The sequence below is a fragment of the Nerophis ophidion genome, linkage group LG22 (genome assembly GCF_033978795.1).
Source record: "Nerophis ophidion isolate RoL-2023_Sa linkage group LG22, RoL_Noph_v1.0, whole genome shotgun sequence".
Lineage (NCBI taxonomy): Eukaryota > Metazoa > Chordata > Actinopteri > Syngnathiformes > Syngnathidae > Nerophis > Nerophis ophidion.
The window spans coordinates 31867484-31881115 of NC_084632.1; the positions used below are offsets into that span (position 1 = coordinate 31867484).

Sequence of the window (13632 nt, forward strand, 5' to 3'; positions counted from 1 at the left end):
TCTCCCAAAAGCTCTTTGTGGATCTCTCCTATCTAACACTAGACGAGGGTGGATGGATGGATTCATTCACGTGGGCTCCACCCGCCCACGCGCACCATCACTCCAATCGTTGGCAGAGCATCTCCGCGAGCTTTTGCGTAACCGCTGATGATGGCTGTGAGAACAATGATGAATATGAAGAGAATCAGTAGGACATGTGTTGGCACAGTATTGTGCAGCGATAAACATGTTGTGTAACAGAGGATGAGAACATCTTAAATGGAAGCCAAGTGGGTCAATGCCTGGTGTTTAACCATCTTTTTTTTTTTATACGTTGTACCATAACGTATAATCGCACTTGGCTGCTCCACATTCATGCAGCAATGGTGACAGGAATCGAAAGTCTATTCAAAGACTTTAGTGGCTCGCTCAAGGACACTTAGTTGCGTCACAGCCACCCCCAAGATGCACAGATGATGAAAGATAAGACGTATGAGTGCAACACAAAGGCCAAGAGAAAGTAGAAGAGGACTGTGAAATAATAGAGTGGGGGTGGTGTAGTCCAGCAGGGATCAGAAGAAATGCTGGACTACATTGACACTTTGGAGTTGCTGCTTTTCTCCACTACGTTAAAAGCCTACTGAAATGAGATGTTCTTATTTAATTCTATGTGTCATACTTGATCATTTCGCGATATTGCCATATTTTTGCTGAAAGGATTTAGTAGAGAACGTTGACAATAAAGTTTGCAACTTTTGGTCGCTAAGAAAAAAGCCTTGCCTTTACCGGAAGTAGCAGACGATGTGCGCGTGATGTCACTGGTTGTAGGGCTCCTCACATTGTTTATAATCCGAGCCTTCAGCAGCAAGAGCTAATCGGACCGAGAAAGCGACGATTTCCCCATTAATTTGAGCTACAATGAAAGATTCGTGGATGAAGAAAGTTAGAGTGAAGCACTAAAAAAAAAAAAAAGGCGACGGCTCCAGGCGGTGGCAGTGGGAGCGTTTCAGATCTAATTAGACACATTTACTATGATAATTCTGGAAAATCCCTTATCTGCTTATTGTGTTAATAGTATTTTAGTGAGATTATAAAGTCATACCTGAAAGTCGGATGGCCGCGGTGAACGCCAGTGTCTCTGAGAGAAGCTCACAGTTGCCTTTATGAGCTGCAGGATGAGGTCGCATAATCCACTCAAGTCTCCGGTAAGAGCCGACTTGATATTACAATTTTCCCATCCAAAAACTTGCTGTTTGACGTAGAGAAACATGTTCACTTGACCGCTCTGTGTTAAAGCTTCACAACAAACAAAGAAACACCGGCTGTGTTTCGGTTGCTAAAGGCAGCTGCAATCCACCGCTTTCCACCAACAGCATTCTTATTTGACGTCTCCATTATTAATTGAACAAATTGCAAAAGATTCAGCAACACAGATGTCCAAAATACTGTGTAATTATGCGATGAAAAGAGACGACTTTTAGCCGTGTTTGGTGCTGGGAGAACATGTCCGCTCCAACCAATAACGTCACAACCACGCGTCAACATAAGCGTCAACATAAGCGTCAACATAAGCGTCAACATTCCGTGACGTTTTCAACAGGATACCTCGCAGGAAATTTAAAATTGCAATTTAGTAAACTAAAAAGGCCATATTGGCATGTGTTGCAATGTTAATATTTCATCATTGATATATAAACTATCAGACTGCGTGGTCGGTAGTAGTGGGTTTCAGTAGCCTTTAAAGATCTCCTTCCACACTTGGCCACTGGCACTGTTCGGTTGGTGTCATCTGATGGGAATAATATTTAAAAGGACTATAATTATAACCCGTTGTTGATTATGGTACTTTTTTAACAGATTATCCATTCTATGCAAATTACAACACCGGTACAAATAATAAACATGATTCAGATTGAGTGATTGAGAAGTTTATCGACATCTTAAAGAATTGAATCCATGTAATGCTTTAAAAAAGGCAAATGAATGGAACCAAAAGCCAAAAAGCTTGTTTCCATTGTGGTCCATTAAATATTCATCACATTTGATACATTCAATAATAAAATATTTATAACCTGTAACATGTATATAAAAAATGGATAAATTATGTACACAGTATAAATGGCAGGTGATTTGAAAAACAATATATACAAAAAATGGGAGGTATCATCATCAGCGGTCACTCGAACGAGTATGAAGATCCTCCTGGTAGGGGTGTATCCCCTTATGGAGGATGTCTGTGCGTGACTTTAACGTGGGGAGACTGGTGCACAGACAGTCACCACACGATCCTCTACAGCAGTGGTTCTGAAATAGGGGTACGCGTACCCCTGCAGGTACTTGAAGGTATGCCAAGGAGTACGTGACATTTTTAAAAAATATTCTAAAAATAGCAGAAATTCAAAAATCCTTTATAAATATATTTATTGAATAATAATTCAACAAAATATGAATGTAAGTTCATGAACTGTGAAAATAAATACAACAATGCAATATTCAGTGTTGACAGCTAGATTTTTTTTGTGGACATGTTCCATAAATATTGATGTTAAAGATAAACATTTTTGTTAAGAAATGTTTTGAATGAAGTTGATGAATCCAGATGCATCTATATTACAATCCCCAAAGAGGGCACTTTAAATTGATGATTTCTTCTATGTGTAGAAATCTTTATTTATAATTGAATCACTTTATTGTTAGCAGTTTCATTAACGTCCTCCCAGCGCGGTAACAACACAGTGGTCGCGTTTTCGTCTACCGTAAAGTAGTTTGTCTGCCGTAAACAGCAATGTTGTGACACTCAAACAGGACAACACTGCTATCTACTGTACATGCACCACAACACCTCCAGGCAACTTCAACCCTTTATTAATACCCTCCTCCGTTCACATCCCATCTCCCCGGATTGTAAATAACCTAATGTAAATAATCAAATGTATTTCTAATGTATATACTTGTTCTTGTGCTATCTGAACTAACTATGTTCTCTGCTCGCTGTACATATCCTACTAAGTAAGACCGACCCTGTTTCAATGTCCATTTCTCTGTTGATGCAATTGTTGATGACTGAAGTACTGATATCAACCAAAGCTCCTCATCCCACCCCCCGGATTGTAAACAATGACAATAATTCAATGTATATACTATGATGATTAACTTGTGTGATGACTGTACTATGTTGATAGTATATATTTGTACCATGAATGGATTAACGTGGACCCCGACTTAAACAAGTTGAAAAACGGATTCCGGTGTTACCATTTAGTGGTCAATTGTACGGTCAATCAATCAATCAATCAAACAGTCATGCATATGTGACAATAACATCTACGGCTTTTAGAGAGTGCAGTGTACAACTGCGCACACAACAGCTGTAAATATACTCCTCCCCTCTTAACCACGCCCCCCACCACCACCCACCTCCCGAAATCGGAGGTCTCAAGGTTGGCAAGTATGGAAGTGAGCAGCAGCAGTGGCCGCGCTTGGTAATCATTTTTGGTGATTTTACTCCCAATTCCAAGCCTTGATGCTGAGTGCCAAGCAGGGAGGTAATGGCTCCCATTTTTATAGTCTTTGGTATGACTCGAATTCACGACCTACCGATCTCAGGGCGGACACTCTAACCACAAGGCCACTGAGCAGTTATTTTACAGTTATTATTCTGTTTTTTAATAACACACCTTACAAAATAATAAAAGTATGTATGATGTGTGCTGAAATTGTATTACTATTCACATCGGCCAATACTCAAGTCTCCAAAATCAGTTTTGAAAAGATGTATTGGGACACCTCTATTAAAAAAGGTCTTTGACTGGACAATATTGCCATCTAATAATTATATCTGCATATTACTGAAACATACAAGGTATCAATGTTTTAGAAAGTATCCAGTAACAAACGTGTCTGCATCATTCAACTTACTGTGTCATGAGTTTAACTTAATTAATTATTGTGACCGCTGAATGTCGCCAAAAACAATTACCACTTCACTTCAACTTAAAGACAGCATTCGTCCGTTCCAGATGGTTGATAAAAAATAGGTTAGTCTTTTTCGTGTCAGCCATTGTTTTCTTACATTCCACACTACAAAATAGTAAAAGTATGCATAATTCCTGCTGATAACATATTGGATCAGTATCAGTATTGGCCAAGGCTCAGGGATCCGGTATCATAAATGAAGAAGTTGTATCGGGACACACCTAGTCGTGGTCTATACCAGTGGTTCTCAACCTATTTTCAGTGATGTACCCCCTGTGAACATTTTTTAATTCAAGTACCCCCGAATCAGAGCAAAGCATTTTTGGTTCTAAAAAAATATAGAAGTAAAATACAGCACTATGTCATCAGTTTGTGATTTATTAAATTGTATAACAGTGCAAAATATTGCTCATTTGTAGTGGTATTTCTTGAACTATTTGGAAAAAAAGATATAAAAATATCTAAAAACTTGTTGAAAAATAAATAAGTGATTCAATTATAAATACATATTTATACACATAGAAGTAATCATCAACTTAAAGTGCCCTCTTTGGGGATTGTAATAGAGATCCATCTGGATTCATGAACTTAATTCTAAACATCCATCCATCCATCCATCATTTTCCGCTTATCCGAGGTTGGGTCGCGGGGGCAGCAGCCTAAGTAGGGAAGCCCAGACTTTCCTCTCCCCAGCCACTCCGTCCAGCTCTTCCCGGGGGATCCCGAGGCGTTCCCAGGCCAGCCGGGAGACATAGTCTTCCCAACGTGTCCTGGGTCTTCCCCGTGGCCTCTTACCGGTTGGACGTGCCCTAAATACCTCCCTAGGGAGGCGTTCGGGTGGCATCCTGACCAGATGCCCGAGCCACCTCATCCTGCTCCTCTCGATGTTGAGGAGCAGCGGCTTTACTTTGAGTTCCTCCCGGATGGCAGAGCTTCTCACCCTATCTCTAAGGGAGAGCCCCGCCACACGGCGGAGGAAATTCATTTCGGCCGCCTGTACCCATGGTCTTATCCTTTCGGTCATGACCATAGGTGAGGATGGGAACGTAGATTGACCTTCCGGCTCAGCTCCTTCTTCACCACAACGGATCGGTACAACGTCCGCATTACTGAAGACGCCGCACCGATCCGCCTGTCGATCTCACGATCCACTCCCCCCCCACTCGTGAACAAAACTTCTAGCTACTTGAACTCCTCCACTTGGGGCAGGGTCTCCTCCCCAACCCAGAGATGGCACTCCACCCTTTTCCGGGCGAGAACCATGGACTCGGACTTGGAGGTGCTGATTCTCATTCCGGTCACTTCACACTCTGCTGCGAACCGATCCAGTGAGAGCTGAAGATCCCGGCCAGATGAACCCATCAGGACCACATCATCTGCAAAAAGCAGAGACCTAATCCCGCGGCCACCAAACCGGAACCCCTCAACGCCTTGGCTGCGCCTAGAAATTCTGTCCATAAAAGTTATGAACAGAATCGGTGACAAAGGACAGCCTTTGCGGCGTCCAACCCTCACTGGAAACGTGTCCGACTTACTGCCGGCAATGCGGACCAAGTTCTGACTCTGATCATACAGGGAGCGGACCGCCACAATAAGACAGTCCGGTACCCTATACTCTCTGAGCACTCCCCACAGGACTTCCCGAGGGACACGGTTGAATGCCTTCTCCAAGTCCACAAAGCACATTTAGACTGGTTGGGCAAACTCCCATGCACCCTCAAGAACCCTGCCGAGAGTATAGAGCTGGTCCACAGTTCCACGACCAGGACGAAAACCACACTGTTCCTCCTGAATCCGAGGTTCGACTATCCAGTGTAGCCTCCTCTCCAGTACACCTGAATAAACCTTACCGGGAAGGCTGAGGAGTGTGATCCCACGATAGTTGGAACACACCCTCCGGTACCCCTTCTTAAAGAGAGGGACCACAACCCCGGTCTGCAAATCCAGAGGTACTGCCCCTGATGTCTACGCGATGCTGCAGAGTCTTGTCAACCAAGACAGCCCCACAGCATCCAGAGCCTTAAGGAACTCCGGACGGGTCTCATCCACCCCTGGGGCCTTGCCACCGAGGAACTATTTAACTACCTCAGCAACCTCAGCCCCAGAAATAGGAGAGCCCACCACAGATTCCCCAGGCACCGCTTCCTCAAACAAAGACGTGTTGGTGGGATTGAGGAGGTCTTCGAAGTACTCCCTGCACCGATCCACAACATCCGCAGTCAAAGTCAGCAGAAAACCATCCGCACCATACACGGTGTTGATAGTGCACTGCTTCCCCTTCCTGAGGCGGCGTATGGTGGTCCAGAATTGCTTCGAAGCCGTCCGGAAGTTGTTTTCCATGGCTTCCCCAAACTCTTCCCATGTCCAAGTTTTTGCCTCCGCTAATTCTAAACATTTCCTCGCAAAAAAAAAAATCTTTACCATCAATATTTATGAAACATGTCCACAAAAAATCTAGCTGTCAACACTGAATTGTTGAGTAGTCAACACATTGTTGCATTTTTTTTTCACAGTTTATGAACTTACATTCATATTTTGTTGAAGTATTATACAATAAATATATTTATAAAGGATTTTTGAATTGTTGATATTTTAATAATATTTTTTACAATTCTCACGTACCCCCTGGCATACCTTCAAGTACCCTCAGGGGTACGCGTACCCTCATTTGAGAACCACTGTCCTAGCCAATCTATAGACCTAAATTGGAGTTACAAAGTAATTTAATTCACTCAATAAAATAAAAATGTGCTTTTTTTCCTGAATGTCTTGTTGACGTTCTGTCTTTGTTCAAATATTCATGTTGTGAACATACTGAACAGGTTCTTGTTGATTATTGCACCACCCAAACTTACACTTCCAACACCTAAAGATCTGCTCATCCATGTTGCATCAGTGTGGCGTGAGACAAGTCCAGTAACGCCCCTTCCTCCTTTCTCCGCAGGCTACAGCACCATGAGCCCTCAGGAGGACAGCGAGAACCCACCGGGCAACAACGACCCGCTTTCGGCGGGTGTGGATGTCGGTAACCACGACGACGACCTGGACCTGGACACGCCGCCTCAGACGGCGGCCCTACTCAGCCACAAATACTACCCCTACCGACACACGCACACGCACCACCACCCGCTGCACACACACCACCTCCAGGCGGCGGTCACCGTGCACAGCGTGGACGCCGAGTGCTGATCCTTCACGGGGATAGAACTGGAAGAAAAAATAGAACTCTATAGAAAATAGGTGCTTATGTAGACAAGATCCTTGTCTTCAGCCTGACCAAGTGTACATAAAATGACTCTGGGAATGAGGACTCTTTTTAAGAGCAACCTTCAGCACATTTGGAGATGTTCATCAGCACAACTAAAAACTGTGAAAGGACCAACAGAGCTGGACGCGTCAAGGAGTCGAGCAGAAACATCCACAGGAATACAAAAAAACAACAATTTTTCTACTCCTTATTTGACGATTCCTTCATGAGGGTTCAGTCGAGCCTTAATACCCTCCAAATAATTTGGTGTTCCTGCAAGTGAGGAGCAATCTGATCTATACATTTTTATTTTCCTAAAGTGTCGCAAAAGTTTCAGGATGGACGACGTGAGAGGCATTGCTCAACCGACGTGTCTACGGAGAGATCCTGTGCTGTTTTGCTCCCCTACTCGCTGGACCTAGTTCTGAAGAAGAGTGGAGTCTGGAGTCTATTGTTCTGGAACTTTTCTGACGCCTGTGGCCTTTGGTTTGGACGAGTCTGAACTCGAGTAATACTGGGCGTGGCCTGGATACTCATAAGCGGGGTGCTGTTCAGTGACCCTTAGTGGTCTACTAGGAGAACTGTGCTCGCTTCTTCCTTAGCAACATGTCAGATTTTGGACAGTCAGAAGTTTATGATGGACAATCCTTTTCATTGAGGAAGACCGAGAGGGAAAGATGCTGCTGGTGTCCAAAGGAGACAGACCCTCTGTGATTAACCACTCAAAAGTGTGCATGCGTGCGTGCGTGTGTGTGTTGGAACTGGACCATTTGTGTATTTCTCCTCAAGATTCTGTTGTAGGAGTGGCTCTCGGACTTGTTCCACCAAGTATCGCCTCAGAAAAAATGTTCACCATAATGACCCACATGAAAATGCAGTACCGTAATAGGCCCAAATGTTCATTTAAAAGAAGGCTAAAGTTTTATTTAAAGGGGAACATTATCACAATTTCAGAATGGTTAAAATCAATAAAAATCAGTTCCCAGTGGCTTATTGAATTTTTGAAGTTTTTCTCAAAATTTTACCCATCACGCAATATCCCGAAAAACGGTTTCAAAGTGCCTGATTTACACCATCGCTATATCCACCCGTCCATTGTCCTGTGACGTCACTGCGTGAAGCCACCAAAAACAAACATGGCGGATAGCACAGAAAGGTATAGGATAGTAACTCGGATTCAGACTCGGATTCCAGCGCTGTAAGCGATTCAACAGATTACGCATGTATTGAAACAGATGTTTGGAGTGTGGAGGCAGGTACCGAAATCGAAATTAAAGAAGAAACAGAAGCTTTTGAGCCATATCACGACAGACAGCGGCACGGGAGGAAGCGCGGACGAACTCGGCGATCGCCTTCTAACCAACGATTGGTATGTGTTTGTTTGGCATTAAATGTGGGTGGAAGGAAAGGCTGGGTGCAAATATAGCTACAAATGAGGCATAATGATGCAATATGTACATACAGCTAGCCTAAATAGCATGTTAGCATCGATTAGCTTGCAGTCATGCCGTGACCAAATATGTCTGATTAGAACACTCCACATAAGTCAATAACATCAACAAAACTCACCTTTGTGATTTTGTAGAATTTATCGTTGGAAATGCATCTGCTTTGAGTGTCGCAGAATATCCACACATTCTTGCCATCTCTGTCGTAGCATAGCTGTCGTCGGTAAAGTGTGCAGAGCAAACGAGGGACTTTCGCATCTTTTGACCACTGGTGCAACCTGAATCGAATCCGTCCCTGTTCGTGTTGTTACACCCTCCGACAACACACCGACGAGGCATGATGTCTCCAAGGTACCAGAAAACAGTCGAAAAAACAGAAAATAACAGAGCTGATTTGACTTGGTGTGTGTAATGTGTTTGAGAAAATGGCGGGTCACTTCACGATGTGACATTACGGGTGAAAGGTCATCGCTCCGACAGGCGAAAAGTTGAAAGGTGTTTAAATCGCCAAATTCACCCTTTTAGAGTTCGGAAATCGTTTAAAAAAACATATGGTCGTTTTTCTGCAACATCAAGGTATATATTGACGCTTACATAGGTCTGGTGATAATGTTCCCCTTTAACAAGTATATTCAATATGTTTGGGCACTGTAAAATTACACACAGTTTGAACAGTAACACTGTGTTTGAAAAATGATAAAACACTGTACTTTAATCAAGTGATTCTTTAGATGGAGCCTGCCTCCCACTAGTTGTTCACATACCACAGTTAGAGAATGATTCTATATTACAGCATATACTGTAGATCCAGTGATGCAAAGAGTCAGTGGCTTCCATTGTTCTTTTTGCCTTCAAGGAACATAAACTAATGCAAAATAGTTATGAGAGTTCTTTACACTCCATTTTGTGTTGCTGAGAAGTGCTGATGATGCTCTGTTTGCGTGCGTCTTTTTCTGTATTTTAAGTTCATTCTTCAGGTCCATATTGGATGGAATGCTTATTTTTACAGGAGATTTATAAAATGTTACCGTGTATCGTGTTAGCTGGTCTCTCCAAACAACGTATTGTAGATACGCTGAATGAAGCGGTACAAGATTGTTGTGCCGGTGAGGACTTTTATTCTGCTGTGAGCGACACGCCCTCAAGTTTGCATTCATTTGTCTCTAGTATCCTCATATTTGAGAATATGAAAGTTGTAGAATTACCAGAATAAATTAGGAGTGAAAAATTCGTATTTTTTTCAAAAACAAAGTTGCAATATTACGTGCTTGAGGTATGTTCAAATTATCGGAGTGCTAAAAAAAATCGATTCTTAACGCGATTTATGATTTTCAAATATCGATATATTTTTTTTTAAGTTTTCAAAAATACGTCTTTACTCACTGTGAATGTACAGTGAGAATGGGATTCATATGGCCCAATTCGTCACGGTTTATCCGACACATGAAACGTGACAAATTGGGGGGTGGGCGAGCACTATCCTCTTTAGCTGCCAGATAGCAGTCTTGTGAGGAATAGCTTAGAATAGTCAAAGTTAGAATAGCAATTCTAACTTTGACCACAGCGTCAGTTGCTATGTAGAGTGGTGCTTTCCATCATTTTCACCAGACTGCATTGCTAAATGATTAAACCCCTCTTCCTGTCACGTCCTTGGACGGGGCCATATTAATCCCTTCCCTACTGTATGTCGAGGGGAGCTTTTGTCACCTGGTTTGAAAAGGTTCTTATTATATACTTTTATACCAAACAATATATTGGGAGAATCTTTTGAATTAAGAATCGATTAAAAGTCAAACTTTCCCCCCAAAAATCTGAATTTAATCATGAGTTTTTGTAGGATTCACATTCCTAAAAAATTAATATTTGCATATAACTTTTTTTTTCTTGTAATTGTACCATTTTCTTATCAATTTGGCCCACGTATGTCGCATTTTTCACTAATACTGATCCTGCTTATTGACTTTTTGGGCCTTAATTTTCTGATAGATACAAATAAAGTAAAGTCAATGCATTTTAAATATTACGAACTTGTGTTTGGGCATTTTACAACTTTTTATCTTTTTTTTTTAAGTGTAACAAAGTTTTTCAATCGTGTTGACCACCCTTTTTCATGTGTGTGCCTGCGAGCGTGTGTGCGTACAGAAGTAACACTTATTTCATGTACTGAAGGATCTCTCATGTATCAGATGGATTGCGAATGTGATAAAGTTCTTTTTACACCAAAACTTATTGTTTTTCCATTTTATACGCAGTACCTGACAAGAGAGAGCGCAACCCTCAACACTTTTTACTGTTTCCTTCCATGAACCTCGACTTGCCATTGCTGTCAGCACTCATGCAGCTCCAAGCCATGAAACTACCAGCATGCAAAAAGGTCACGTTTAACTTTATTTCAAAACTCGGTACAAACTTCTGCACGGTTGTAATTGATGTTTATCAGTTTATTGAATGCAGGTGTAAAAGGTCTGTTTGCCGTGAGGGTTCTCCTGAGTCTGAAAGATCCTCTGTGAGCCCGGTAGACAGTTTGAATGCAGTCTTTTATTTACAACAGTTTGGAATTGCTTTTCAGCAGTCTCTTTTAGGCGTGTCGCTCTCCAGCTCCCAACTCCAACTACGTGTCTCATCCCGGCTCCTGCTAATAAAGGCTAACAAAGCCCACCTGAGCCATCTACTCACCCGCCGCTGTCTTTGAGGCCAGTCCAAGCACACCCCATTCCGCGGCAGGCCCGCAGCCCACGACCTCCCCCCCCACCCCCAGAGCAGGTATGTGCATGCTCCTTTTATTTGTAAATTACTGGGTGTCATTACTGAATTGCAATCCAAAGTAATCAAACATTCTCAACTATTAACTCGCATCTATTCCTCTATGTTCATACCAACAACCCAACCATTATCCGCACCAACCACTTGGAACCAGTCCACCGCTGCAGAATAAACTAGAAATCTGAGGAGAACACAACTTCCAAGAAAGGTGAGCATTATTTTTTTTTTACTCAAGTTTATCAACTAAGACTGTTAAGTTGAGTTTCCATTGTAGACATTTGTGATGGTTCAATAAGTAATCAAAACACTCTTTAAAATGAAAAAGCCAAGCTATTAACGCAAGCCAAGCTACTAACGGAAGAACCTTCACTTGTTTTACACCAATATTGTTTTTTTGGTCGGTCATATAAATAAAGTACTATCTATCTCATCTATTTGCACCTTCACACTAAAAAGGGTCAAATGACCAACCCAAAAAAACAATATAAGTGTCAAACGTGTGAAGGTTCTTCCATTGACCACTGGAGGGCGCACTAACCAGCCTCTGGCAGATGGTTCATAAGCAGATTAATTATGCTTTCACTGATGACAAAGTTGCTTTCACTTTTTAGTCAAACTAAGTATGCCACAGTTGTATGCCTTCAGAATATTGGAACGAGTTGATTTTTTTCTTTATTCATTAATAAGGGAAGGACCAGTGTATTTTTTCTAATGTTCAAAATAATTTGGTGATTTGCTTCGTTTTACTCACAAATAAAATGTGAGTCGTTGTTTGTCAAGTCTTTGATTTCATAAATTCTATAGCATAAGTGTAACAGAACTATAAGTGGTGTTATCGTCATTTTAGGAATCGCACAGAATTTGTGGCCCTGGGTGTGTTTTATTTTGGGGGGAAATGGGCTCAAATGGCTCTTTGTATGCTGAAGGTTGCTGACCCCTGCTGTAAACCATATCAGTTTTGAAGTAATCATGAACCAGGGCAACAAAAACATGCAACTTGTAACGGCTGAGTGGCATGTTCTTCCAGGGATGCGTCGGCAAGAACACAGCAAAGGTAAGAAATAAAGTATTTATTTAACTCAAAACAGGCTAGAACAAAAACACTGGTGTTAATAGAAAAAGATAAACAAATGGCGCTATCATGGAGGCTAGGAATAACAAACGAAACACAAAATACTTGGCACGAAGGCACAAAAGAGGTAAAACAACACAATAGCATGAGAGCTAAGAAAAGCGAAGGCGTAGCATGTAAGCTAGCGAGAATATAAAAATAGAGCAGTCGTCACTGTTGCACGCAGGCAAATTAGGAACCCAGACAGAACTAACAAAAGGGGCGAGCTTAAATAAGGAAGGTGATTAGTACAACAGGTGTGCAGGGACCGTGAGTAGCAGGTGAAAACAATATGAAACCATGGTGACCGACTAAACAGGAACTAAGGAGGTCGAACTACAAAATGTGATACAGAAAAAGAACAATAAACAAGAATATGGAAAGATCTGAGCAGCGGATCGCAACACAACTAAGTGATCGGAGTAACAGTATTTCCATGCTTTTATCCCCACCGTCTTTGCTGGGAAATGGGCTCCAGTTTGACGTGAAACCAAGAGGGGGTGACATAGTCAGGCAGGCGATGGGAGGGGGGGATTCAAAGTACAGTTCTAGTTAAAAAGGGGAAATGACTGGCAGATTTGTTTACAGGGGCAAAAAAATATAAGGATTACTTGCTAGTGAAATTTCAGTCATCTTTACGCTATGGGTCCTTTAAAAATGAAATAAACATATTGACAAAGCTTAACCCATCGTTACTATAACAATCTACAAGATTAATATATGTTGCCTCTCTCTCTTCCCCTCCATCTTTCGGTATTCTTTTTTTTTATTTTTTATTTTTTTATTCTTTCTAGCTATCATTATGTATACGTATTATTGCATTTGAACAACTGGATAATAGAGGTAAAGTATTGGTATTGTTCATGATCAATAGCACTTTCTCTATTGGTATTTGTATTGCTCCAGTTGTAGTGTAAAAATGCTCATTGTCATTTCTATATTATTATTTATTTCATTAACGGCTTATTTGCTATCACTTTTACGATCATATTTGTACATATCGTATGTGCTGGTGTTGTTCTATTGTTGTTGTTTTTGTTGTGTTTGCTGTTGTTGTTTTTGTGTCTCTGTCCAATCCCCCTCTTATCCCCACAATTTCCCGCTCTGTC

At 41.7% G+C, this 13632-nt stretch overlaps 1 protein-coding gene across 2 annotated transcripts in view; it reads left to right on the forward strand.

Annotated features, from left to right (window-relative positions):
- Window positions 1–10874, forward strand: part of cachd1 (cache domain containing 1) — a 229591-nt gene extending 218717 nt beyond the window's left edge. For both annotated transcript variants that reach the window (XM_061883696.1, XM_061883695.1), the window contains one exon: window positions 6899–10874. In XM_061883696.1, coding sequence (XP_061739680.1) covers window positions 6899–7143 — 245 coding nt within the window. In that variant the 3' untranslated portion in view covers window positions 7144–10874. The remainder of the gene's footprint in view (window positions 1–6898) is intronic.
- Window positions 10875–13632: the final 2758 nt, after the last annotated feature.